General features: G+C 43.7%; 1 protein-coding gene across 2 annotated transcripts in view; it reads right to left on the reverse strand.

Moving 5' to 3' along the window:
- Positions 1–2,483: 2,483 nt before the first annotated feature.
- The window catches only part of TRAPPC8 (trafficking protein particle complex subunit 8), a 220,570-nt gene continuing 196,099 nt past the window's right edge, over positions 2,484–26,954 (reverse strand). For both annotated transcript variants that reach the window (XM_082259743.1, XM_082259742.1), the window contains 4 exons: positions 14,870–14,971; positions 14,617–14,762; positions 6,645–6,734; positions 2,484–3,452 (listed from right to left, as the gene is read on the reverse strand). In XM_082259743.1, the coding sequence (XP_082115869.1) occupies positions 3,218–3,452; positions 6,645–6,734; positions 14,617–14,762; positions 14,870–14,971 (573 nt within the window). In that variant the 3' untranslated portion in view covers positions 2,484–3,217. The remainder of the gene's footprint in view (positions 3,453–6,644; positions 6,735–14,616; positions 14,763–14,869; positions 14,972–26,954) is intronic.

Consider the following 26,954-nt stretch of genomic DNA (forward strand, 5'->3'; position numbering starts at 1 on the left):
TGTACAGGGGCAAAATTATATCTCTCTCTCTGTAGTCCATGCCTCTATTAATACAAGGAAGGACTTTGCTTGCTTTGGAAACCGCAGCTTGGCATTGCATGCTATTATTAAGCTTAGGATCTACCAGAACACGCAGAACTCCGCTATGGATTCCCCCAGTTCTACTCCCCCTAGTATGTATGCTGCATGCACATTCTTAGCCCCCAAGTGCATAACTTTACATTTATCAACATTAAACCTCATTTGCCCAATGAAACAGTGCATTCAGTGCAGTCAGCTTGTAAGTTGGACACATCCTGTAAAGAAGTTATTCCACTGCAAAGCTTGGTGTCATCTGCAAAGACTGAAATGGTACTTTTAATCTCAGACCCTATGTCATTTATAAAGATATTAAAAAGTATGGGTGCCAACACTGAACCTTGGGGTACACCACTGATAACCTTAGACCATTCTGAGTAAGAATCATTAACCACTACTCTCTGAATCTTTTAGCCAATTTTCTATCCACTTGCAAACTGATCTTTCTAAGCCTGTAGACTTTACCTTACACATTAGCCGTGTTTTGGGAACTGTGTCAAACGCTTTTGCAAAATCCAAGTATACTACGTCCACAGCCACCCCTCTGTCCAAGGGTTTACTTACCGCCTCATAAAAATAAATCAGGTTTCTTCTGCAGTAAATAGCCATCCTGCTCATAGTTTTTAATCAGGGGACCTTAGGTTCCGCTTTAATGAACTGAGAAAACCTGTGCTGACTGGAAAGACTTCCAGGATTTCAGAATAAGGCCTGAATCCAACAGCAGCTGTTGATGGTAGAAAAATCATAGCTGAAGAAAAAACGTTCACTCTCCCGATGACACTAGTGAAAAACTGAAGCATGCTGGTAGTTGGCAGGGCTATCCAGTGCTGGCCTACTGTTTGTTTACCAGTGTCAATTTCTCCTGTAGGTAGCAGTAAAACCTAAAGATTGAGGATTTCCTCTATGCCTCAGTGGACAAGAAAACAAACATGATTTTCTGTACTTCTTGCAAAATCTTATGGTCAATTGAAGGAAACAGAAAAACAGATAATTGGCAGTTTTTTGGTAAAGCAGTACTATGGGGGTGAACAAAGATAGCAAGGAGCAGGACCAATGTTCCTCAATGGAAACCAAGAAATAGATTTTGCACTACTTACAAATATCCAATATTCTCTCATATTTATTGAGGGATACAGGAATTAGGATACAGTCAAGATGTTTAAAAGCAGTGGTGGACAACATAGCATAAAAACATTACAGGTCTCACTAGGAAGATTGGGACCCTCGGCAGCCCAGGAGCTGCCAGGAAGGACCACTGCTCAAATCTGAACGAATAAGGTGAACCCCCCTACCAGATAAGAAAACTGGACAAGGTGACAGAAGGTAAAGCAGGGAGAATCAAGCCTGATGCTCAACACCAGGATGAAAGGGGTCACTGCCAAAGGGAAATGACTAAACATGGAAGGAACACGAAACCTAAGCGAGAAGCTGAACAACCAGAACCCATCAAAAATAGTTGGGCCAATAAACTCTCAAAGCTTCATCACTGGACTGTCATCACTCATGGGACTTTCATTGAGGACTATATTTTGATTCTCTATATATTGTATTTACCACTATTTTATGTTAGCGTGGCAATTTTGTATTTTGAATAAAATATGTATAGAGGAGATGCGTTCCTGCATTCGACTGTTTCCAAGTCTTTTATAGAACAAGGTTTTTTTAACATGTACGCAATAAAATAATTGTTTTTCACATAGAAATTTGTGTCTCATGCCGTGCCTTCACAGTCCATCCTATATTTGTACAAGTATTCTTGTTTGTTCTTTCTCTGATGTGCAACTAAGTTTTGAGTGCCAAACATTTACAGCTCGGACCTTACCTTTCTGTATAGTCACAATCGATTCCGTGGCATTCAGAAAACTTGGAGACTGGTGTCTCTAGAATGATCCTTCATGGATTTAAAAAGGCTCACCACACATTTATCCCCTTTGAACTTTAGGAAAAGATGTTAGACAAGGATGGTTGTGTTTGGGACAGAAAAACGTGCGTATGTACCCTGACTATTCCTGCTGTACCACACTAGCAAACAAATGACCAATGACAGGGAAAAGCTCCTCTATCCCCACCCCCTGGCTCAGCCCACATTGCCACTTTTCCCTTTCCCTAATGAGAGTCATAAAGAGAGGCCAGATATATAACCCCTACAAATTCCCCCAGCGCTGAACCTCCCTGGAAGATGCAAACACTACTACAAACAAGATGACAGAAGTGCTGATGAAGTGGATTTTTAAAAACTACCAACCCCCACAATCGTCTTTATACAGACCACCATTTTTTCTAAAACATCACATGCATTAGAAGAAATAAGACAACATTTTTAAAAATATTACATTTGTTTACTCACAGACTTGTTAAAACTTTGAATGTTTTATATACATTATTTTATACGGTTAACATAATTAAGCAACAATATATATTATGGCCCTTGATAACAGCCTATTATATGCAAGAAAACTCTTTAAACAGCAAATATGGCGTACGTTTTATTCTATTTACAATACATTTGTTATAAATATAATACATCATCATTTATGGAAAAGCAGACTTTTAATCATACTGATGTAATCAACTCAAATTTTAAAGTTATGTAATAAAGCGAATAACTCAACTTGAAAGACAATGTAATGGAAGTGTAAAATAGTGCATTCAGTACTGAGATGAATTAAACTGTTAACAAATGCAATGCAAACGTCCATTAGATTTAGCTTTTGTCTACACACAGAGTGAATTTAAATTTTAAAACACTCCCAAATAAAGTCTAGCTGCATCTCCGGGGGGAAAAAAAGCTGTGAAACCAAAAGTGCAAATGACATATCTTACATGAAGGTGTGCAAGGACACTACACAGTTTGAAAGAAAGGATAATGCTTTAAGCACATGGTAACCAAATTAAACATTTTAATTTAGTACAAGGAACCTTTTACTTCCTTGGCAATATTTAAAATGAGTTAACTGTACAAAGCAGGGAAGTGATGTATCAGTTCCAAGTGTCTTGCATAAAGAAATATTATTCAACAGTCTTCATGAAATTCCTATGGGATCTCTGGTGCACTAGATACCGTAGAGGAAAAAGCGGTTAGTCCCAAGCTATGGGAAATCTAATGGTACACTTCCTCCAATCCTTAGTTGTAGATCACTCAGACATTATTGATGACAATTAGTGCTGGCATCGAGTTTTGTTGATTGGTTTCAAAGAGTGTAACTTGGTTGGCCAGCTTTGCAAACACTCTTGGCGTCCCAAGATTGTAGATTCCAGAGTGCACAAAACACGCTTTCAGATGCAGACCGAACACTTCGTGGCTTTTCAGCAGAAGTTTGTACTGAGTTTGTCCCAACCAGGTGAAAGATCCATGAATTTCTAATGCTTCAGGACTGTAAATCAAGTTAAGAATAATTAATAGGACCCTTTGTAATTAGGGGGAAAAAAAACAAAAAACTTATCTAAACGTTAGCTTTCTATCCACAATGTTCCTTGTGCGGAACTGATCTTAAAGAACAAGTAACCTTAACAAGAAGTTCTGCTGCTGGTAATTTTGAATACTTTAGTATGCTCAACCATTACCAATTTAGATTTTTTAGAATGTAAACTATAAAACATATATAGTTTTTTTGTTTTGTATTCTAGTAAATCAAGACAACTAAACACAAAACCCAAGTTTTGCTTAAAAAACCCTGTTGAATAAATTAAAGTGATTCTAAAGGCAAAAGTTTTTATTCTTAACCAGTTCTGGACCAGAAGGATTTGCCCCCTTAATGACCATGCCATTTTTTGCGGTTCAAGCACTGCGCTATTTTAACAAACAATTGCGCGGTTATGCAACGCTATACCTAAATAAAATCAATGTCCTTTTTTTCCCCACAACAAGGCTTTCTTTTGGTGGTATTTGATCACCTCTGCGACTTTATTTTCTGACTTATAAAACTAAAAAAAAGCAACAATTCTGAAAAAAAAAATGCTATGTAACATTCCCCAAAAAAATGTTTAAAAATCATTTTTTTTCATTCTTTAAGGACAATTTGAATTCTGCTATTTTTGTTAACCAAAAAATCGCAGTAAGCGTATTTGGATTGGTTTGCGCAAAAGTTATCGCGTCTACAAACTAGGGGAAAGATTTTTTTATCATTTTTATTTTTTTGAATAGTAATGGCGGCGATCTGTGATTTTTAGCGGGACTGCGACATTGTGACAGACAGTTTGGACCCCTGACATTTTTGTCACTTTTGGGGGGACCAGTGACATTACTACAGTAATCAGTGCTAAAAATATGCACAGTTACTGTAATAATGACACTGGCAGAAAAGGGGTTAACCTATGGGGTGATCAAAGGCTTAAATGTGAGCCTAGGGGAGTGTTTTTAAACTATGGAGGGAAGGACTTGTGAAATGATCATAGGGACCTGTGATCCTATATAGAAGGATCACAAGCACTCTATGATCATTTTAGAGAGAACAGTCAGCTGTGTTTACAACAGCTGACTGTCTTCTCTCTCAGCGGGGAGCGATCGCGGGTGCAGGTACAGGTTCAGCGATTCGCGCAGCCGAGCTAGCCTGCAGCAGTATATACGCGGCGGGTGGTCGGGTGGTTGGCTGGCAAGGGGTTAAAATAATAAAAAAAAAAGGTTATACTTACCCGCTCTGTGCAACAATATTGCACAGAGCCGTTCCTAACCTCTTCTGTGGTGGTCCCCTGTCCACTCCTTTCTGCAGGCTCCCCCATAGTAAGCAGCGTACTAAGGGAACACCAGTGTGAGAATGCAGTCGATCGTACTGTGTGCGTCCACAGACACACAAGGTAACTCGGCCATGCCGCTACGCCCCAACTGCTGCCTGTGTCTCCTGTGAGCACTGGATCCTGGTTTTAAAGGCTCAAGACTTTCTACCTTCATGCATTCTATGCCCCCAGCCCCCCTAATATGCAAATGAGCTCCCTCTCTTCCAGTGATGTGCATGAGAGCTGAGCTTTTCCTGGGTCTCTCATTCCTCATTGGCTCAGACAGCAGCAGGAGCTGTTGGCTCCAGCCAATCACAGCCACTGAGCCAATGAGGACGGCGCATGGGGGGGGGGGGCAAGGCCCAGCAGCAGCTCTGTGTGTCTTAGGAAAGCTTAGAATGGGGCTTGGGAGCTAGCTAGCATGCACCAGTGCCCCCAAAGCAAATAGCTTGCTATTGGGGGCATTGGTTGAAGAGGAGGAGCCAAGTGTGCCAGCAGGGGACCTGAAAAAGAGGAGGATTGGGGCTGCTCTGTGCAAAACCATTACACAAAGCAGGAAAATGTAACATGGAAGCAAAGATCCCACTGCTCAGAGGTGAGTCGGTCAGGCTGTACAATCCAAGCTGTGTAATCACCAGGGTGGGATGTACGCCCTGTCACTGCTGCAGAATGAAGATGAAAAAAAAAAAAAATCAGATGGCTGCACTCACACAAAACTATGGAATTCGGCTTTATTCAAATGATCGATAAAAGCATTGGTGGATGAGCATTCAGACAGGAGAGGAATAGGTTGACGCGTTTCACACGATAAACATGCTTTGTCAAAACTAAGTAAATATAACATGTTTGTTATTATACAGAAAAATTTTTTTGCCTTTAATGCCAGAAATGCATAAAGGCATTACAGAAAAAAAAAATGCCCAAAAACTTTTGGCTTTAATACCTTCAGAACCAATTTAACTGCAATTTTGTTTTAAATCATTAATCTCCTTCCCCTACCTCCACTCTTTATTGCCTTCAAAAAAGTAGAGGCGGGTGCCTATACTGTAATGCATATGTGCAGAGCCTTGCTCATAGAAATCGATAGCACAGTGTACTTAAGTAAACATAGACCTAGGTATTTATCCCCTCTATTTATTTCAACAGCTATAATATAGAAGTCTGGCCCCATTACTAATCTGAACACTGCCTGAAACCGAGTAGGCTGGGACACAAACCGCAGAGCTTCTGCATCTGTGTTCTCCATCAGGGAAAAGGAGATTCCTGACAATTTGATACAAAGAAACGCTATAAGGTAATGATTCGTCAGAAACTAAACCTGTGTGTTTTATAAATACGTATTTGACTTATCTTTTGTTCCTCTGGTAAAGTAAATCTGGTAATATGTAAGTCTTAATAACATATTTCTGTTTTTTGCTCCCTTGTTAGTCTGTTAAATTTACATTGACAGTGCTGTCCTGTGCAGTAGTATCTCAATTATCTTATTTTGTCTCTTTTTCATCCAATTTAGTTTAGCTGGATTACAGAACATCTCCATGTAATGGAGATTAGGAGTTATAGATGCTCTGAAGTCTTAACACACTACCTGTTCTAGGGAGACAACACTGCCACTTCCATAGATACAGTACAGTGAGTTAGTGTTGTCATCCTAGGAAAGGAAGTGTGTTACTGGTAGGATCAGGGAGCAAATATAAATGAAAGCCTTAAAAAGAAACCAAATGCAGCCACCAGATATAAAAGTATGGGTAAACTGCAGGATATTACATTTTTGTTTTTGGGTTTAGATACACTTTAATGCACAATTATAGTAACCCTTCCCAAAAAGGCATTAAATAAAACAGTAAAACGCTTACCCTGTGGTTTTGTGTCTTAGATCAATTATTACATCAACTTCTGCCTGAGAGCTATTGGTGAGCACAAGCGTGACTGGAACTAAACAAAGACTGTAGAGACAGACAAACCAAAAATCCAGATGAATAAAATGGCACAGAGGCTTTGTGGTAAATATAATCTGTACCAATTAAAATGCATTACATGTCTTTATACAGGATAATCATATAGGTGATCAATAAATTAGTGATATAATGCATACATTATAAAGCTAGCTCTGGTAACTTTGAAGTGGAACAAACACAGGCTGTATGTGTATGCTCTTTGATCACCCACATCTTCTGACTGTTTAAAGCAGAACTAAACAGAACTATGCCTTAAAAAAAAAAAAAAAAGAAGAGTGGGTAGTTTTTTTTATTGTGGGAAACATTACAAGGGGAATTGATTAAAACTGGAGCATGGAAACCAATTCGCTTACACCTTTCATTTTTCAAAGCTTAAAATGATTGAAAAGGGTATTTATTTTTTTTTATTAGGCCCCATTCACACAGCTTTAAAAAAAAAAAAAAAATCGTGATTTTTGACTTACCATAAAATCCATATCTCTGAAGTTCATTGACAGCTCCTCATCTTCTTGACTACATGAGCCCCTCCTCAACCCCTAGTGCTGATCCCCGGGTATTTCTCTTCCTGATCACTGCACGGTGTGTAGTTAGTTTGGTGCATTACGTTTTTTTGTGGGGTTCTCTCTTCCTCTCTGCTGTAGCAGCGGTAGTGTCCTGTGCTAGGTCTTGTGCCACCAGTGCGGTGGGGATTGTCCCTTGCAGTGTGATACACTTATTTTGTGTGGGTTCCCCTCTCCATTAATGAAATCCCTGGAGCTTATTTCACCCCGTTCCCCTCTTAGAGGCTGCCAGGCCCTCTGGGTCCCGACAACTGACTGCACTGTTGGCGGTCCTGGAGTCCTTGGTGTCCAGGGTAGATTTGGTCCTGGAAAAACTTGCTAGCAAAAAGCGCCCCCGCCCCCCCCTTCACCTGCATCCTCTGTCTGATCAGATCCTGAATCTTATTTGGCTGCCGCGGATGCGAGTTGTCCTTCTGGGTCTGCATCCACACACCCTGTAAATACGATTCCTCTGCTCCTCTAGTCGAGCATGAAAAGGCGCTAGTGGATGTGCTGATGTATCAGTGCAGGAAAACTTAAAGATAGGGGATGCAACTAACGCAGCATCAGAGGCACGGATCACCTTTGGCACCCACAGGTCCTCCAAGGCGGCGAAGGAGTTTCCCCTTTCCCGCTTTTTTTGAAAATATTGTCACAAAACAGAGGGGGTGTCCAAAACACACTTTTAATCCCTAAGCGTTTTGCAATCTGGAACCCTTATGAGGATTCCCTCCTTAAAAACTGGATTTTTTACATACCGTAAAATCCTTTTCTCTGAAGTTCATTGTCAGACGTAGCTTCATATTTTCTTGACCATTGGGTTATGCTCCTCCCTTCAGGAATAGGACACAAGGCAGGAAAAAGCTTTCACCACGCCTATGGGGCTGTCCCTGTAGGTATAGCCCCAAACACTCTGCTACAGTTTCGCTTCAAGCAGTGTTTAGAGAACAACCCCATTCCACTCATAATCCATTCATAGGGGCGGGGGCTACGTCGGTCAATGAACTTCAGAGAAAGGATTTTACAGTAAGTAAAAAATCCAGTTTTCTCTATCGTTCATTGACAGACACAGCTTCATAGCTTCTTGACTATTGGGATTTCCCAAAGCAGTATTTGCATGAGGGGTGGGAAAAACAACACAAAGAAGAACGCAATTCCCCAAAGGCTAAATGTAGCCAACAAGGTAACAAGGAGCTCAAACTGGAAAAACAGGAGCTCACCTAGAAAAAAAAAAAACATACACCCTCAAAGAGAAAAAAGTTCTCTTTTAAACAGCAGCCTGCAAAACCTTGCGGCAAAATGAGGCATCCGAAGATGCCAACACATCTCCCTTGTAGAATTTTGTAAACGTGTGTACTGATGACCTATTTGCCGCTTTGCAAACTTGCATCACTGACGCCTGATGGCGAAAAGTCCAAGAGGCACTCAGCGCTCTAGTAGACTGCGCCTTCACTGGGTAAGGAGGAACCTGACCCTTCAGTGAATAAGCCTGAATCACCATCCCCCTGATCCAACTGGATATGGTCTCAGAAGACGCAGCCAATCGTTTGAGGTCCTTCGGTAAGGACAAAAAGAGTCTGATTTCCTGAAAGATTCAGTAGCCGCCAGGTAAACTCTAATTAATCATTGCAATGATTAAGCACTATTGTGTGAAACGCGTCTCTGCTGATCGGTGTGTTGCCCTGCAAGTCTAGTGTCGGATCTTTTATTTTTCAATAAATACGTTTTCCTGCTACTGGAAGTGCCACATCTCCTTTCTTATTGATCGTCCAGCTACCCCAGTTCCGAAATCCCCCATTGGCACAGTAATGCCAACATCGGAGTCAGCACCTTGGTAAAGACCCTGGGGGCGGAGGCTAGACCAAAGGGTAACGCCGCAAATTGATAATGCTCCTCTCCTATAGTGAAGTGGAGAAAATGCTGGTGCCCAGCGTAGATTTGGATGTATAGACATGCGTCCTTGATATCTATGGAGGCCAAAAACTCTCCCTGGTGTAGGGATGCCACTACCGTGGAAATGTACTCCATTCAAAACCTCTGTACCCACAAAGTGGTTCAAAGCTTTGAGGTCCAGGATTGGACGCACTTTGCCTTCCTTCCTGGGCACAGTAAACAGGTTTGTATAAAACCCTCAAAAACCCTTTGCACCAGCAGCTCTTGTACCGCCTCTTGGAGATCCCTGAAATGGTCTGGAGATAGGCGCAGATTGAACAGGAAGAACCTGTCCGACTGTCAAGACTGGAATTCGATCTTGTACCCTGATCGGATCAGTTTGTGAATCCATTTGTTCTGAAACAAGGAAGTCCATGGTCCTGGAAAGAAGCGAAGATGTCCCCCCACCCCAGAATCGTGTGAGGGCGCCCCTTATGCAGACGAGGTTTACCTGACCATGTCTTCTTGGAACTCCCAGAAGACGTGAATGGCTTATCTTTTTCCTACAACCCGGAGGTACGAAAAAGCCGCCTAGGAGCAGTAAAAGAAGTCCCCCGTCTAGCACATGGTGCCTTGCCCCTTAGAGGATTGAGGGAGAAGAGTACTCTTCCCACACGCAAGGCCTTTGATCAACTCATCCAGGGAGGATCCAAACAACCTGTCCACCGTAAAGGGAAGGTAAGAAAGAGCCTTTTTGGAAGCCTGGTCCGTAGACCAGCTTTTTAGCCACACCATGCGTCTAATAGCAATCCCCACCGCTGACACTCTGGCTACCAGAGGAGCCGCATCCAGGGACGCATCACATAAATTACAGAAGTGCTAGAGTCATTTGATCCAAGAGCTCAATCAGCCCCGGGAAGAGCTGTTCCATTTCCAAGACACCTTTTAGTAACGTCACCCATTCAGTGGCGGTCTGCTTTTCCGCACATCGGCTGAGGAGGACATGTCCTCTTCGCCATCAGAATGTGATGACACAGAGCCACCAGGGTGGGGTGTTTCTGCGGCAGCCACATCTGCCTCTGAATCTGAAAATACAACGGAGGGAGGCGAAGGCAAAGGCGCTTACGGCTAGTGTTAAAAAGTAACACTAGGCTTTCCAAAACTGCTGTAAAAGCTGACAGGGGCTGCGACCCAGAAGGTTCCGCAGTCGCACTGAGGGGGTTTGTAGGTGAAATTTTTTCCTGGGACTCCACTAAATTTAAAGAGATGTAGTGTCACTTTAAAAAAGTTGTAAAAACACGATCGCACCGCTGCGCTGGTGGCACAGTAAGTCCCAGCCTAACAGTCTGTTAGCAGTGTGTGTGAGGAAACCCACAAGAGACCCCAAAAAACATTACCAAACCGATCAGGAGGCTTGCAGGAACGAACTGTACAGCAGAAAGAACGATCTGATACAGGAAGTGAAAGCACCTGGGTCGTGCCTAGAGTGTCTGATGCCTGCCTATGCTGTCCAGCACCATGAATCACGAGAAAATGGTCGCCCAATGCATTCCTATAGGGAAGATTAGAAAATGGCTGCCCATACATTACAATGAGGGATTCCGATATTAATGCAGGGCAAGTCTACAGCAAAATGGTGGCCCCCATGCAGTCTCCAGGACCTCCCGTAGGACCCCCCCCAGAGAAAACGCCCCCCCCCCCCCAGAACAGTCGCAGCAGCCGCAATATAGCCGCCCCTCAAAAGGCAGGAACCTGTTATGGGGGGGGGGGGACAGCTAAGGGGGGGCATGGTATACCTGAGAGGCCGGGGGAACTGAGGGATACCAGAGGGTCCGACTATTCCATGGAGGGGGCCCACGTCCACCCCGAGACTACCAGAGAATTGGGGGGACACTTACTCACCATACCACGGAATCAGGTGGGCCCCACTCTAAACAGACTACCTCCCACCCGGGATGGGGGTGCTGCCAGCCAAGGGTTACGCTGCGACTCAGGACGTTCTATATCATTTGCGTCCCAGCGAGATGGTCAACTCGCGGGCTTGTCCCCATCCATCAGGGCTCTGTCGTGGCGAGCCCTAGTGCTGGACTATACCCTGCTCACACTCGCTGGCCAAGCTGGGAGACCTTAAGGATCTAGAATATCCAGTCCTAAACCCAGCCGGCTGTTGCTTGTAGTCCTCCAGGAACTCTACTTAAGAATAAATTACAAAAAAAGGTTCCTAAAAAATAACAGCTAAGTCCGAAGTAACAGCAGGGAACTAGGTCCTACACCTAAACTAGGCAGAAACAAACTGAGGGCTGCACCAGAGTGTGTGGGGTTATGCCTGCAGGGACAGTCCCATAGGCGTGGTGAAAGCCTTTTCCTGCCTAGTGTCCTATTCCTGAAGGGAGGAGCATAACTCAATGGTAATCACTGGTTTCCAGAAACATGGACCTTCCTGATACAGAACAAGTGGGTCCACAAAGTCATTCGGTCCGGCTACAAGATCGAGTTTCGGTCTTATCCTCAGGAAACATTCTTCCCTTCCAACCTGCGCTTGACCCCTGATCGTTTAGGGGATCTCTTTTGAGCAGTGCAAGACTTGCATTTCAAGGGGTGATTGTTTGAGTTCCAATGATGTTTTTAAGGTTTTTACTCTAACCTGTTTACAGTTCCCAGGAAGGAAGGCAAGGTCGTCCAAATTCTGCACCTCAAGGCGCTAAACTGCTTTGTGCAAGTACAGAAGTTCCGAATGGAGTCCATTTGCACGGTAGTGGCATCCCTACACCAGGGGGGATTTCCTCGCTTCCATCGACGTTAAAGATGCCTACCTTCACATCCCAATGTGTGCCGGCCACCAGGGCTTCCTCTGCTTTGCCGTGGGCGAGGGGCATTATCAGTTTGTGGCGTTACCCTTTGGTCTCACCTCTGCTCCTTGGGTCTTCACAAAAATTTAGGCCCCGGTGCTAGCATTGTTGCGTCAGCGGGGGAACGCGGTACTGGGGTACCTGGATGATATGCTTTTGCAAGCAGTCTCCGACTGCTCTTCTGGACAACTTGGAGATTACTCTGCAAACTCTGCGTGATTTTGGTTGGATTCTGAATCTTCAGAAGTCTGCTCTAGTTCCGTCCACCAGTCTGGACTATCTGGGTCTGACTCTGCACTCGGCCTCAGCCAGGATGCATCTTCTCTGGAAAAACTCCAGAAATTGCAGGAGGCAATTCAGCTTCTGCTGTCCAGCAGACGGTCATCTCTTCGGACTTGCATTCGGGTGCTGGGTCTGATGGTGTCTACCTTTGAGGAGGTTCCGTTTGCTCAGTTCCACACGCGATCTCTGCAAAGAGAGATCCTGGCAAAATGGAACATGAATCCTCAGTCTCTAGACAATCTGATCCTGTTGAGCCGGAGTACGAGAAGGTCCCTGGTTTGGTGGCTTTGTTCTCTGGCACTTTGTCAGGGAAAATCTTTTCTTCTCCTTTACTGGACGGTCATCCCCATGAATGCCAGCCTGTCCGAGTGGGGAGGCGTCCTCAGCACGGATTGTGCTCAGGGGGGGTCTGGACTCAGGAAGAGTTAAGGCTACCGATCAATGCACTGGAACTCCAAGCTATCATACTCCTACACTGCAAAAAACATACACTACACTCAGATCCATTGCACAGAATCCAAACGTTTGAGTCTGAGGACATGTATATACACGTAAGCCAAAGAAAAAAAATGACAGGATAATTGTTATGCATTCTATTTACTGATCATTACACAGGAACTTTTGTTCCTGATCATTATGTTTTTTTACGGCAGTGTTACAGCTGTGTTGAATAGGCCTAAAATAAAAAAACAAAAACAAAAAAAAAAAAAAAGGTTATACTAACCTGCTTTGTGCAAAGGTACTGCACAGAGCAATCCCTAATCTTCTCTTTTTCTGTCCCCCATCAGCGCTTACTGATCCTCATTGCCGCAGGTGCCCCCTCAGCAAGCCAGGTGCTAAGGGCAGCCGTGCGGGTGTATTCCCAAGCCGGGCTGTGTGCATCCATATACACAAACACACACAGCACCGGCAAGCCATGCCCCCGCTTCACTATCATAAGCTCCTGCTGCTCTCAGTGTCTCCTGTGAGACCAGGAAGAGGGGAGTGGTGCTGCAGCCGGGACAGCGCTGGATCAGGTCAAGTAAATGCTTAAGGATGGGGTGGGTAGATAGGGTAGTGGGGAGTTTTTTCTTTTTTTTTTTTATCTTAACCAATTTAAAACTAGCCCCTTTCATACTTCATAAAAACTGTATTTTTTGCTAGAAATTTACTTAGAACCTTATTGCTTTATTGAGATTTCTACATCCATTTTGCTTATGTGGATGCAGGAGTCTGTCAGTTTTTTTTTTTAGTTTCTTTTTTTTAGCAAAAGCAGAGCCCATACCCTAAATACTAAGCAACTGCAAAGCTATTGTTGTGGTCAGTCCTGATGGTTTGTTATTGCACAACTCGAACACTGGCACATGTGTAATATAATTCATGCAAGGAGGAAAAGATTTGTTTTGAACAATGAAACAAAGGTCTAAGTGTCTTTTGAGATAATCTGCAAAAGTTTTTGTAGAAAACATTTACAGTCACGCTTCTGAATGATTTAAGTCTGTAGAATTACAAGTAGTAGGAGAATCTTTGATCCCAGAGTTTGAATTTCAATAGTTGCCTACGTTATTGCAGGCATTAACTCGGGGTAGAGGTCACTCAGTTTTTGTTAAAAGTTGACAGAACATATATAATTGTGACATAAGACATTTTGTGATAATTAGTTTTAAAGGCAAAAAAAATGTGTCTCTAAACTTCTAACCAGCCAGAGCGGATTGTCCTAATAAAAAAAAATGTAAATGTTGCTCATTTGTAGCTATGATAACTAGGGCACGCACTTTATTTGTACAGAACAGAAATGTAAGTTTCTGTTCATGTGATTGGCTTATTGTGTTTACCAATGATTTTTCTCGTGCTACAACATTGGTACTGATCATGAGACTACAGGAGACAGATTATTCTTCGCAAAAATGAAGAAGTGAATGTAGGGCAGATAAAGAGTCCAGACAAACAGCAAGAGGTGGGCTCCTGCAGTGACACTTGCCAACATCATTGTACAGTATAAAACCGTTATGGAGAAATCAATTTTCTGGAGTTTCATTTTACAATAACAAATATCACTTAGGCCCACTCTGAACAGAATTGTAAGGCTATTTTCACACTGCTCTGCTTCAAAAACGCATATGTGCATTTTGCATTCATTTCAATGGGGAGGTGCGGACCCACAACAGACTGATGTGAAGTGCTCCATAGGATAGAATGGTCATACATTTTTCTTTTGCTTTAAGTAAGACAAAAAGGGAAGAAAAACTGATCAGTGTGAAAGAAGCTTTAAGTGGTAAGAATTCCAAACTGTGGCACCTAGGAAAGTCGTCGTGAGCTAAGCACACCAAGAACAATTATTTCACAAACCTTTTTTGGTGGAACGGATGATTAAAAGATTCGGGGTAGTGAAGGCTTGTTTTTATTAGATTGGAAAGCTGCTCTGGTGATGGACGCACTGGTGCAGTTGTATTCTCAGACCTGTTAAATTTTAACAGTACCATCTCCGGCTGTTCCTATATGAACAGTTATAAAAGAACAAAGAGGATATGTTTATCAGCTATCAAGGCTCAAAACGAAATTTGGGGAAACAATAGGACCTAGGAAAACATGAAAGAATCACCTGTTTTTGAGGGAATGACATTGCTTCAGTTCCAACAGCATGTAAAGTCACATGATGTTGACCTTCCAAAATTAATTGCTTGTTATCTTCAATAACATATGCCTGAAAGATAAAATGAAGGCAAAGATGTCATGTTGGTGCTATGACCAGAGGCAGGGTACCCTGGACCAGTGCTTTTTAAAGGGTCAGCACATTTTAAAGTGTAAACCTGGGAAATACAAAATGATGAATACATGTAATCTACATATAGGCTGTTTTAATGAAAAGTGCATGTCAAAGCAAGCAGTCAATCTAAAGATACAGAAAGCAAAGTTAATATAAATATATTGATTTTAAATAGTGTGTGTAGTGTGTGTCAAACAAGGCTACCCTGAAAAAGACATCATCTGGATTGGAGCATGTGCTGCCCATTCCACACACAAATACACCCCATACCATCAGAGATGAAAGCTTTTGAACTGAGTGCTGATAATAAGTTGGAAGGTTCCTCTCCTCTTTATTCAGGAGGACTGCTTGCCAATGTTTAAACTGAGAAAATGTAGCATTTGCAAAAAAAAAAAAAAAAAAAGGAAAGTTATGGCAGCAACATGTCTCCAAAAAGTTGGGGCAAGGCAATGTTTACCATGGTGTACATCCCCTCTTCTTTGTAAACGTCAGGGAACTGAGACTAGTTGCTGGAGTTTTGGGAAAGGAATGTTGTCCTATTCTTGCCTGGTATAGGATTCTAACTGCTCAACAGTTCTGGTTCTTCTTTGTCATATTTTTCATTTCAAGATGCAACAAATATTTCCAAATGTTGAAAGGTCTGGACTGCAGGCAGGCCAGTTAAGCACCTGGACTCTTCTACTACGAAGCCCGTGCTGTTATCATAGATGCAGTACACAATTTAGTATTGTCCTGCTGAAACATTCAGGGCCTACCCTGGAAAAGACATCGTCTGGATTGGAGCATGTTCTGCTCTTAAACCTGGATATAACTTTTAGCATTGATGGTGCCTTTCAGACCATTTTAAATGAGCTTTGGCCCAGAGAAGATGGCAGTGTTTCTGGATCATGTTCAGATATGGCTTATTTTTTGCATGATAGAGCTTTAATTTGCATTTTTGGATGGCAAATTGAACTATGTTCACAGACAGTGATTTTTTGAAGTATTTCTAAGCCCATGCAGCGATGTCCATCACAGAATCAGGCGGTTTTTATTTTTAGTGCTGTCTAAGGGCAAGAGGATCACAGGCATCCAATATTGCATTTTGGCCTTGTCCTTTGCACACAAAGATTTCTCCTGAGTTTCAGAATTTTTTGATATTATGAACTGTAGATGATGATATATTTAAAGTCTTTGCAATTTTTTACGTTGAGGAACATTATTTTGAAATTTTTAGATGCAGCTTTTCACAGATTAGTAAACCTCAGCCCATCTAAGATGCACAATTTATACCCAATCATAGTACTGACCCGTTGCCAATTAACCTAATTAGTTGCAAAGTGCTCTTCCAGCAATTCCTTGTTAAGAGGGACTGGAATCTTTAGAACAACGTAAAGAAATCATAATTAGACCAGCAGATAAGGGTGGAGGGGTCATATTTATGAACAAGGAGTTTTACCATGCACAATTACAGGAAATGCTGGGTAACAATACTACGTATGTTCAGTTACCCTGTGACCCAACGCCTGGATTTAAAAAAGATCTTAAGGCATTGGTTGACCAAGGCTTTAAGAGTCGGGTATTGACAAAAAAAGAAAATAATTATCTTGTCCCCAGTTCTTGCCGGATACCCATAATCTATACGCTGGCTAAGATTCATAAGGACCCTAGTTGCCCTCCACCTCGCCCGATAGTCAATGGTATTGGGTCGGTAAATGCAAGACTTGGTCAGTACTAAGACACCTTCTTGCAGCCGTGTGTCCTTTCTCCTAAGGTATTTTTGAGGGACACCAAAGACCTGCTGTTGAGGTTGGATGATGTGTCCTTGAGGGACGACTCAACCGCTTTCTTAGTGACGGCGGACGTGTCGTCCCTCTATACTATCATCCAACATGATGACGCCCTCTTGGCCCTTAATTGGGCCTTGAGCAATCGTGATGAAGTACCGCATGAACAAAAGGTCTTCATCCAGAGGGCCCTAGACTTTTGTCTGGGCCATAATTATTTCTGGTACCAGAATAGGTTTTACAGCCAGAGAACAGGTGTCGCTATGGGCGCCAAATTTGCCCCCAGTCTTGCCAATATATTTATGGCTGAATGGGAGGACAAATTTGTATTTAATGTCAATAGACCTGCATTAAAATACTAATCGCAGGTTTATTGATGATATCTTTGTTTGGGATGGTCCTGAATCCTCGTTGAGAGAATTTATGAATCACCTCAACACCAATCAGAATATTATCAAATTAGACTTTCTGTGGAGTCAGGAGGCAATACATTTTTTGGATGTTGTCATTTGAAGGCAGGATACCAAGTTCACCACTAAAGTGCATTTTAAGCCAACTGATAGAGACAATTGAGTACTGTCCGTAATACTTTTTTATTTGCACTAACATACAATTTTTCAGGACAAGCTTTTGGGGTATGTCCCCTTCATCAAGAGTACTGCTTGGATCTTGATGAAGGGGACATACCCCAAAAGCTTGTCCTGAAAAATTGTATGTTAGTGCAAATAAAAAAAGTATCACGGACAGTACTCAATTGTCTCTGTTGCAAGTGCTCTAATATGGCTACAATGACCTCAAGCAAGCCAACTGATAGAAATGGCTATCTATCAGTTCAGAGTGGCCATCATCCCACTTGGCTTAAAAATATTCCTCGTGGCCAATTTATGAGGGTCAGACGGAATTGCACTTCTGAGGATGACTTTGTGGCCCAATCAGGGATATTGAAGGATAGATTAGTGATGAAGGGCTATAAAGGGGAAGTTTTGGATAAAGAAATTAAGAGAAAATTGGAGGCCCCAAGGCCTTTGTGTTTGGGGAGTAGAAAGAATGCGATTAAGAATCAATCTGGGAATATGAAGGAGTAGAGTTTCCTCTCAGATTACTCAGAGGATTATACGAGAGTCAAATCTATTTTTAGGAAACATTGGCCCATCCTATGCATGGACAGGACTTTGGGGCCTGTTCTACCAAAGACACCTTCCTTTATTTACAGGAGGGCACCGAATTTTGAGACAAAATTGTCAAAAAGATTCTGGACCCTCCAAATACCGCCTTCTTCCCTAATAGAAGAGGATTTCACGCTTGTGGTAGGTGTAGATCCTGCTACTTTACTAAATCCAATTTGAAAAAACAGGAGGAGTTCCACATCCCGGCTATCAAGAAATCATTTAAAATTAAAAACCTCATATCATGTGAATCGACACATGTCGTTTATGCACTTATGTGCCCCTGCAATTTGCTGTATATTGGGCACACCAAGAGAACTGTGTAGCAAAGGGTAGGGGAACATATAAGCAATATTTTAAAGGGGAAGAAGGAACACAGTGTATCTGCACACTTAAGGCAATTTCACCAACGGGACCCGAGGGGCCTGCACTTTTGGGGAGTGGAGCGTGTTTCCCCCTCATGGAGAGGTGCTAACTAGGTAAGAGAGCTCTCCAAGTGTGAGACCAAGTGGATCTTTCTGACCCAGTCTCTTGATTTAGTGGGCCTCAATATAGAACTGGATTCTGCACTGCTTCTGCTACTAGTGATTCCTAATAGTAGTCAGTGTGCAGTTGTGGTAGGATGGGAACTGTGCAATTGTGCCCGGTTCCTTCCTGTTACTTTATACTTTTAGTGATATTTCCGTTTTGTTTTAATTTTTTAATGTAATGTCTCATTAGTTTTGGGATTGTTTTATATATGGGGGATGGGTGTTACTCATTATTCAAGGTTTACTTGAATCCCTTAATCTCCTAGTTTATCCAGAGGGTGACCCCATTGTGATTTGTGTGGTTACCTTTTTAAAAAAATTTAATTTCTCTAGCGCTCATCGACAGACGTAGTCCTCGGTGATACACCACCTTCGGGTTATGTTACCTCCGCAGGAGCAGGACTAGACAGGAAATTAAAAAGCTTCTGGCCACACCCTAGGGGCAGTCCCAGAGGGTATATCCTCTCTCTCTCTGCCTCAGCAAATCAGTTATTTTCTGTCTAGTTAGGAGTAAGGACCTAGACACCTTGGTGGGATCTTAGGTCCTGGCAAGAATTTTTTCTTAAAGGATTTTTTTTAGACAGCTTTTTTCTCCAGTGTTCCTGTGAGATCTTCAAGCAAGAAAGCTGAACTGGGCGACGGGCTGGATGTTGAGATCCGGTGGTCACCCCAGTTCAGCCTACGAGCGCGTGCAGGCCATAGCTCCGCGCTGGGTCGGCCGCGACAAAGTCCCATTAAAGGACTGTCCACGCGAGTTAAACGTCTCGCCGAAACGCCAAAGACCATGAGTCACGGCGTCCGTATCGGTCGACAGCCCTCCCGCCCCGGTGGAGAGGGGTACTGTCAGGAGTTGGTGCCCGCCTGGTTCCGGTATGGTGAGTAGTATGTTCCCCCTTTTTCCCGGACGGGTTTTGTGGTGAACGCGGGCCCCTCTCTGTATGGTAAGAAAGAGTCCTTTCTATCCTATAACATGTCACAAATCCTCCTACTTTGAGTGTGATTTATGTGTGCAAAGCCAGGAGGCTTGGCTTGGGAGCTAACAATCTATTGTATACATGTTTTAAAGATGTAATCTGTGGCATTCTGGGAATCTTATGGGTTAAGTATAAGCTACCTACCAGTCAGAAGCCACGGACATGTAGACTGCCTTCCAAATCAGATCTCCAGCTATTAGCAGGCCTCCCGAACGGCCACGCGGTCCGCCAGGGCCGGTACCGCCAACCACGCCATATCCCCATGCAGAAGAGTGTTGTGTGCCCTGCAGGACACCGCTATTCAGTTTAGGCCGCCGCCATTTTTTTTGCTGGATCGCACGAGCCGCCATTTTGGCGTAGCCTCGTGTCTCCAGCATGGGGGCGGCCATGTTTGAGGTGATCCTACACCTCGTGGAGCTTGGGGGAGGCGCCGGAAGGCCTGCAGAGGGGCGGAGCCGCCTCCTTTCTTCCTGGGCAGCCAGCCAAAAGACTTCCTGTTTGTCAAGACAGCGCTGTAAGCTGTTGCAGTTTAACTCTGAGCATCAAGTGGTGAGCCTGGGGGTCTATCTCTCTCTCTCTCGATCGATAGGGATCCCTAAGCAGGTAACACTAAGGGGCTTTTTTGTGGCGCTGGGGGTCAGAAGAAAAAAAAAAAAAAAAAGTTTTTCTCTTTACTTTTGAATTATATTATCCAGGAAGTAACTGGAGTTATTATGGACCCTGCCACACATATTCCCCCACCTGTTTCCCTCGAGGGGGCCTCGGGACCCGCCGGTGCACAGAGTATAGAGCAATTACAGAGCAATTTTGGAGTCTATGGTGGCTCGGGTGGAGGCGGCCTGTCAGGGACGGGGGTCAAGGAAGCGACCCCCGCCTACCCCTATACCATCTGACACCTCTGACTCAGATTCAGAGATGGTCACGGCAGTTGCAGGTTCCTCTGCAAGGGCTGTTATCCCAGGTAAAGCCCCCTCAGACAGTGAGGAGGACGCTTCTTCTCTTGCTATAATTCAGGAAGAAGCATTGGTGGACGCACTAGTTGTGGCAGTGCAAGAAACCTTAAAACTTGAGGCTTTACCGGCAGAGGCAACTGAAACAGAGAGGCCTTTTGGGACTAATAAGCCCATCAAGACGGCGAAGGCTTTTCCTGTACCTAAATGTTTTGGTAATCAGATTAAAGGAGAATGGGAGCATTCTAAACGTACCTTTACTATTTCCAAGCGTATTGCTAGACGCTATCCGTTTGAGGAATCCATCATTAAGAAATGGACGGTACCACCAGTGGTGGATCCGCCTATTTCCAGGCTGAATAAAGCCACGGTTATTCCAGTGGAGGACACTTCGTCCTTTAAGGATCCGGTGGATCGAAAGATAGAAGCAGAGTCCCGCACTATCTTTTCTCTGATAGGGTCAGCATTTAGACCAGTAATCGTTATTGGTCTAGTTTCCCAGACACTTACGGAATGGGCGAAGATGGTACGCCAAGATCTTAGGGGAAAAGATATTCCCCAGGAGACATCTGATTTGATGGAACAGATCATACAAGGGCTACGGTTTATCTGTGACGCAGCCTTGGACACTACTCCCCTATTAGGGCATGCATCTAAGTTAGCAGTGATCCTCAGACGTGTGCTGTGGTTAAAATGCTGGTCAGCTGACCTAGGTTCCAAAAAGACCTTGACCAATCTCCCCTTTCAGGGGAATCGTCTATTTGGAGCCAACCTAGATGAAATCATTAAGGATGCCACTGGGGGCAAGAGCACTTTTTTGCCACAGGCTGCAAAAGCTAAGGGACCTCGCAACAAGCGAGGACCTTTCTTTATCGCCCATAAAGGGCGCCCGGCTGGTACTAGCGGGAAAGGCAAGACTCCTCCAGGAGGGTTCAAGAAGGGGACCAACCCAGCCAAACCCGAAGCAAAGGAGTACACAGCCTGAAGGTGCGCCCCCACCCGGTTTCAGGGTGGGGGGACGTTTTCACCGGTATTCAGGACATTAGATCGAGCATCAACCACTACTACCGGTGCGATTCTTCCCTTCCAACATTTAAGTACCACAGGAAGCGGTAGTTACCGTTCCCTGAAAAGATCTTTTCCTTTACCTTTTCCTAAGATTAAGTCCCGATACCTCACAGGAATCGGATCTGGTTGACCAGATAGGCCAAGTAGCCTCTAGTCGGGTGACTTCGGTCCCTGAGGTTCAACCAGAAAAGATCACCTTTCCTGATAACTATCAGGTATCTGATAAATGTGTGGGAACAGTAAACGACCAGACTTTCTCGGATGGTCGGGGCCAGATACCTCTAGGGACGCCTGGTTCAGATCCAATCAGCGCCAGTGGTCCTAGAAATTCTAGGCTGGCCTCCTCAAGCCGGCCTGGCCGACTTGGACATGTTAGTCGCAGACGTTCCGTGGGAACTTCGTCTCAGGGAGTGTCTGTGGTCTCAAGGACCAATTTACCTTCGTGCTTTACAGTCGCTGGTTTTAATGGCCTAGCCATTGAGACCCAAGTACTGAAGGACAGAGGTTTGTCTACTTCAGTCATTCCTACCCTTATTAAAGCAAGGAAAGCGACTTCCAGCAAAGTCTATTATCACACATGGAAGACTTATATTGCGTGGTGCGAATCTTTAGGATTTCCTCCACGTACCTATTCGGTGACTCGAATATTGGCCTTTTTGCAACAAGGGGTTGAGCAGAAGCTAGCCTTGAGCACCATCAAGGGTCAAGTTTCAGCATTAGCAATCTTCTTTCAGAAGCCTTTAGCTACCAAATCCTTGGTGCGGAATTTCATCCAGGGGGTGCGGCACCTGGCTCCTCCAGTCCGCGCGCCCTTACCGCCCTGGGATCTTAATTTGGTTTTGTCGGTTCTACAGAAACCTCCCTTTGAAAACATCAGGGAGATTCCCTTGCTTACTCTATCCCAGAAGGTGGCCTTCTTGGTGGCTATTACTTCTGCTCGCAGGGTGTCAGAACTGGCTGCATTATCATGCCAGTCACCATACCTAGTGATTCATAGGGATAAGGTAGTACTTCATCCTAAGCCATCTTTTCTTCCCAAGGTGGTTTCAGATTTTCATCTGAATGAAGATATTGTACTACCTTCCTTGTGTCCTCAGCCCAAGCATCATCGGGAACATGCGTTGCATTCCTTAGAGGTGGTTCGGGCAATCAGGGTATACCTGAAAGCTACGGAATCATTCCGTAAGACGGATTCACTTTTTGTGATCACGGATGGCCCCAGAAAGGGTTTGCCTGCATCTGCCGCGACCATTGCCAAATGGATTAGACAAACGGTGGTACAGGCTTATTCTATTAAGGGTCAGAGTCCTCCGTTCCCTGTTAGGGCGCACTCCACTCGAGCGCTCAGTACTTCCTGGGCCTTTCGCCATCAGGCGTCAGTGGTCCAGGTATGTAAGGCGGCCACCTGGTCGTCGGTACATACATTTACAAAATTCTATAAAATTGATGTGACGGCATCGGCGGATGCCTCATTTGGCCGCAAGGTTTTGCAGGCCGCAATTTGAGGAAAAAAATTTGTTTTCTCTTTTTTTGGTTGAGTCTCATCATTAAGGATGAGCATTGTAAACTTCTAGTTGGCACCGGTTGGGCTTTCTAGATTGGGATTTGATTTCCATTTTCCCACCCCTCAGTTGTGATACTGCTCTGGGACGTCCCGAAGGTGGTGTATCACCGAGGACTACGTCTGTCGATGAGCGCTAGAGAAAAATGGATTTTTGTAAAATCTTACCGTAAAATCCTTTTCTCTTAGCTCATCGACAGACGTAGTCCCCGCCCCTCTATTTTGGAGTTGGGTTGGGTTAAATTCTCTAAGCACTGCTTTTTCACATAACTGATTTGCTGAGGCAGAGAGAGAGAGGATATACCCTCTGGGACTGCCCCTAGGGTGTGGCCAGAAGCTTTTTAATTTCCTGTCTAGTCCTGCTCCTGCGGAGGTAACATAACCCGAAGGTGGTGTATCACCGAGGACTACGTCTGTCGATGAGCTAAGAGAAAAGGATTTTACGGTAAGATTTTACAAAAATCCATTTTCTTGTAACTTTTATTTTTATATTGTTTGGATTCACTTAGTATGTGAACTTGATGGATTAGGTTTGCTTATTGCACAATCCAGCCCTGGTGCATGTATGAGTGGACAGTAGAAACTATGGTGTTATTGCGATATTTTTTTGTACTTTATATAGCCAGCTACCCCTTTAAATTATTATTTAAGATGTCACTTGCCTATTGTTAAGTTAAACTGATAATGGGTGGCGATAGTTTGCAGTGGCAGAGTACAGCTAATAGTCCCCTTACTATGCCCATGATTTATTTACATGGGGCTTACTTCAATTATTAACTCCAACTGGTCTGCCCTCTAGTGGTGCTGTGATCTGAATAGGATCTGTTGTGCACTGGCAGAGGACGGGTTAAATAAGCAGTTGGTTAGTAGATGTCCGCTCATACTAGCAGCGCTATGTGTATCGATCAGCTGTGCTTGGATTGAGCGAGCGGCCGGTTTCTGCCTGATTTGTTTGAGGCGGTGACTGGCCACTATAAATTGGATTGCTGTGCCGTCTAGGTCACGCCCCCAATGACGAAGTTGGAAGTGACGAAACGCGTCGGGGGATGACCAAACAGCATCCATAGTTACTGTGACAGTGGTGGAGGAACATCCGGAGGAACTTGTACTACAGTGTGGAGCCTGGAACTAGCGTCCGAAGGGTGCCCACCTTGCCAGCTGTATCTTTGTGCATGTTAATCATCAGTTTCAAGTGAGTGCAATGTGTTTAAGTTGTGTGAAAATAAAGGAAAATTAAACGTTATTGCACTAGTGGAGGTTATTTTATTTCCACATGTACCGGAGTATGGCCCCGTTTCCACTAGTGCGACTTGTTGTGCGTCTTGACACATGTCAAGTCGCATGACAAGTCAAAACCTATTAATTTCAATTAGGACCGTTCTAACTGCTGCGACTCAAGATGCAGCGACTTCAGAAAAGGTTTTTGCACGACTTCAGTGAGACTTGTCCCTCATAGAAGGAAGTCGCACTGAAGTCCCCAGAAGTAGTTGCAAACAAGTCGCACTACAAAGTCGCACTTGAAATCACGCGACTTTGTAGGCGCATTAGTGGAAACATAGCCTAACACAGCCCTGTTTTGGGAGACTGAGGTTTGATGCTGCTGAGATCTCTGCAATCTATGCCCTCTAGGCTTGTTCACGAGAGTATGTAAGCATCTCCTTTTGGTGAGTGTGGAATTCAGGCATTCCCCCGACACGTTGGTGGTGGAGAGTGGGTGATCCTCATAATATCACGTCCATCAATACTCCTGGGATTAAGTGCACATTTTATTCAAGCTCATGGACTTTACACGGACTGAGGATGATGGTTTATGATTTTTTTTGGATTATATGTTTTTAGTCATTCTTTGAGGTCCATGTTCCACATATGCTTATTAATATTTATGTGGTGGTGAGGCGGTTTCCACCATCCCTGTGCTACTGAAATTTGTTTGATATATTGTATTACGGTATCATTTACCAAATTTCTCTTTTTGTAATTCCTTGTTAGTACTATTTATTTTGCCAGCTTTTTGGTTCGCTATCTCAAATTTTTTTTTAGATCTGTTGCTACCATAAATTTCTAAATTGCCTTATTTTTTTCTTAAAAGGGTACATTTTCTCAGCTTAAACATTTGAAATGTTGAAGGGTTGAGGATTAGAGTCATTATTCTCACCAATAAAAAAAGTATATCTTAACAGCATAACTCTAAAGCTTGAGGATGGCCAAGGTATAAATGTTACTGGGATATAAAATAAGAGATGGAGTGGCGCTAGATCCTTGAAAAAATAAACAAAGCAGAAAAAACATTGGTGATTAACTCATATTAGTGCAAAAAAACAGTGCATCCAAAAGTCCCAGAGATTGTGGTTCACAATGCTTTTGTCTAGGTTTTAAAGTTTAATTATTTTTGTGTCACATATTGAGAGTTCACATCAATATCTTCACAGTTTAGATTTATTCAAGGCGCCACTCAATCTCTTATTTATACTTGATTATATATGTTGGGACACTACAGGTGTTGGCAGTTTGAATCCATCTATTATTCATAGGATATTATTTTGATACACATTTGTTGAAGGTATCACAATTTTCTTTCTATTTTGACACATTTTTACAGGGTAGCACACAAGTTTTTTCACCTTTCAACCAATAAATGTTAATGTTCTATGTTTCCTTAATTCATGGCTACCTAATATTCTAGTATGAGAATTTCTAAGGGGCTAAACACACTAAAATTTATAAAGGATTGTTTATACTGACATTTATAAATATACATTTTATACCACATTTACTGACTAAAATTGTATCCATTTTGCATTTCCTGGCTCTGCGTCGAGCCATCAAGACTGCGGGTCATTTCCGCCCCCTTGACTACTATAGGACATTCCTGAACAGAAGCATAAAAGACAGGCAAGTAACTGGTACAGGTGTTCATAGTTCATCCTCGTTGGTGACTCGTGGTAGAAGGTCCTCTTGTTGGGGGTAGTTCCCCTGAGATTGGACACTCCCTGTGCCGGAATATGGTAGTGGCATATCATGCTGAAAGCCTTTTTTACTGTATATGCGGCGGCGGCGATCCTGGGCTCTCTCTCCCATCTTTCTGCTTTTCGGTTGGGCATGATTATGGCGACAAAGCGTGCGTTTCACACAGGTTAGAGGCCTCCCATCTAAAAACCAGCTCCCATTGGTGAAGTGGGCTGGCTGGGCGGCGCTCACCACTTCACCTTCTGGGTTCTCCAGCTCTCCTGCATTCAACCAGGAGCAAGGTGGGGCATGACATCATCGCTCTGCTTCTAAATGGCCGATTCCTAGGAATCTGATTTGGCTGGGGAGCGGTTGGCTCTCATTGGAGGAGGAATGGGGGCTTCTTTTTAAAACGCCGGTCATTTTTTTATGCTGCTGCTGCCCTGGCTGTCACCTGGTCCCATGCTGGGGAGTTTTTATCAGCCTGGGTGCCGGGTGTAGCCTCTGCTTTACTTCCTCCCCTCCTTTCTTCCAGCACTTCTGTGACTGTCTAGTGTGGCTGCTTTGGACTAATCTCCATCCTTGTTCTGCTGTGTTCTGGTGAGCTCTATGTTTCCCTAGGCCTTTTTTTTTTTGTTATGTTAAATCTTCTTGGTTCTTATTCTTCCTCTTAGCCCAGGATGAGCTTGCGGGCTCCCGAGGATGAGGCACTGAAGCCTACAGAAAGGTAGGGACGTCCTCGTGCATTCCTGTTGTGGTGCTTGTATTCCTGATTGGTATTTAGCAGTCCTTATTGCAAGGGGAAACGCTCTTCACACAGGCCGCAAGAGTGTGATATTTTCGTCTAGTGGACATTGTTCCCTGTCTCTCCGATCTTGTCATTCCAAAGCAAAGTTCAAGCAACGTCATATGCGCCGGCCCGCCTTCCAGGCATCGCCAAATGGGCTCGTCCATTATTT

This window comes from Pelophylax lessonae (genome assembly GCF_965119305.1).
Source record: "Pelophylax lessonae genome assembly, chromosome: 5".
NCBI lineage: Eukaryota > Metazoa > Chordata > Amphibia > Anura > Ranidae > Pelophylax > Pelophylax lessonae.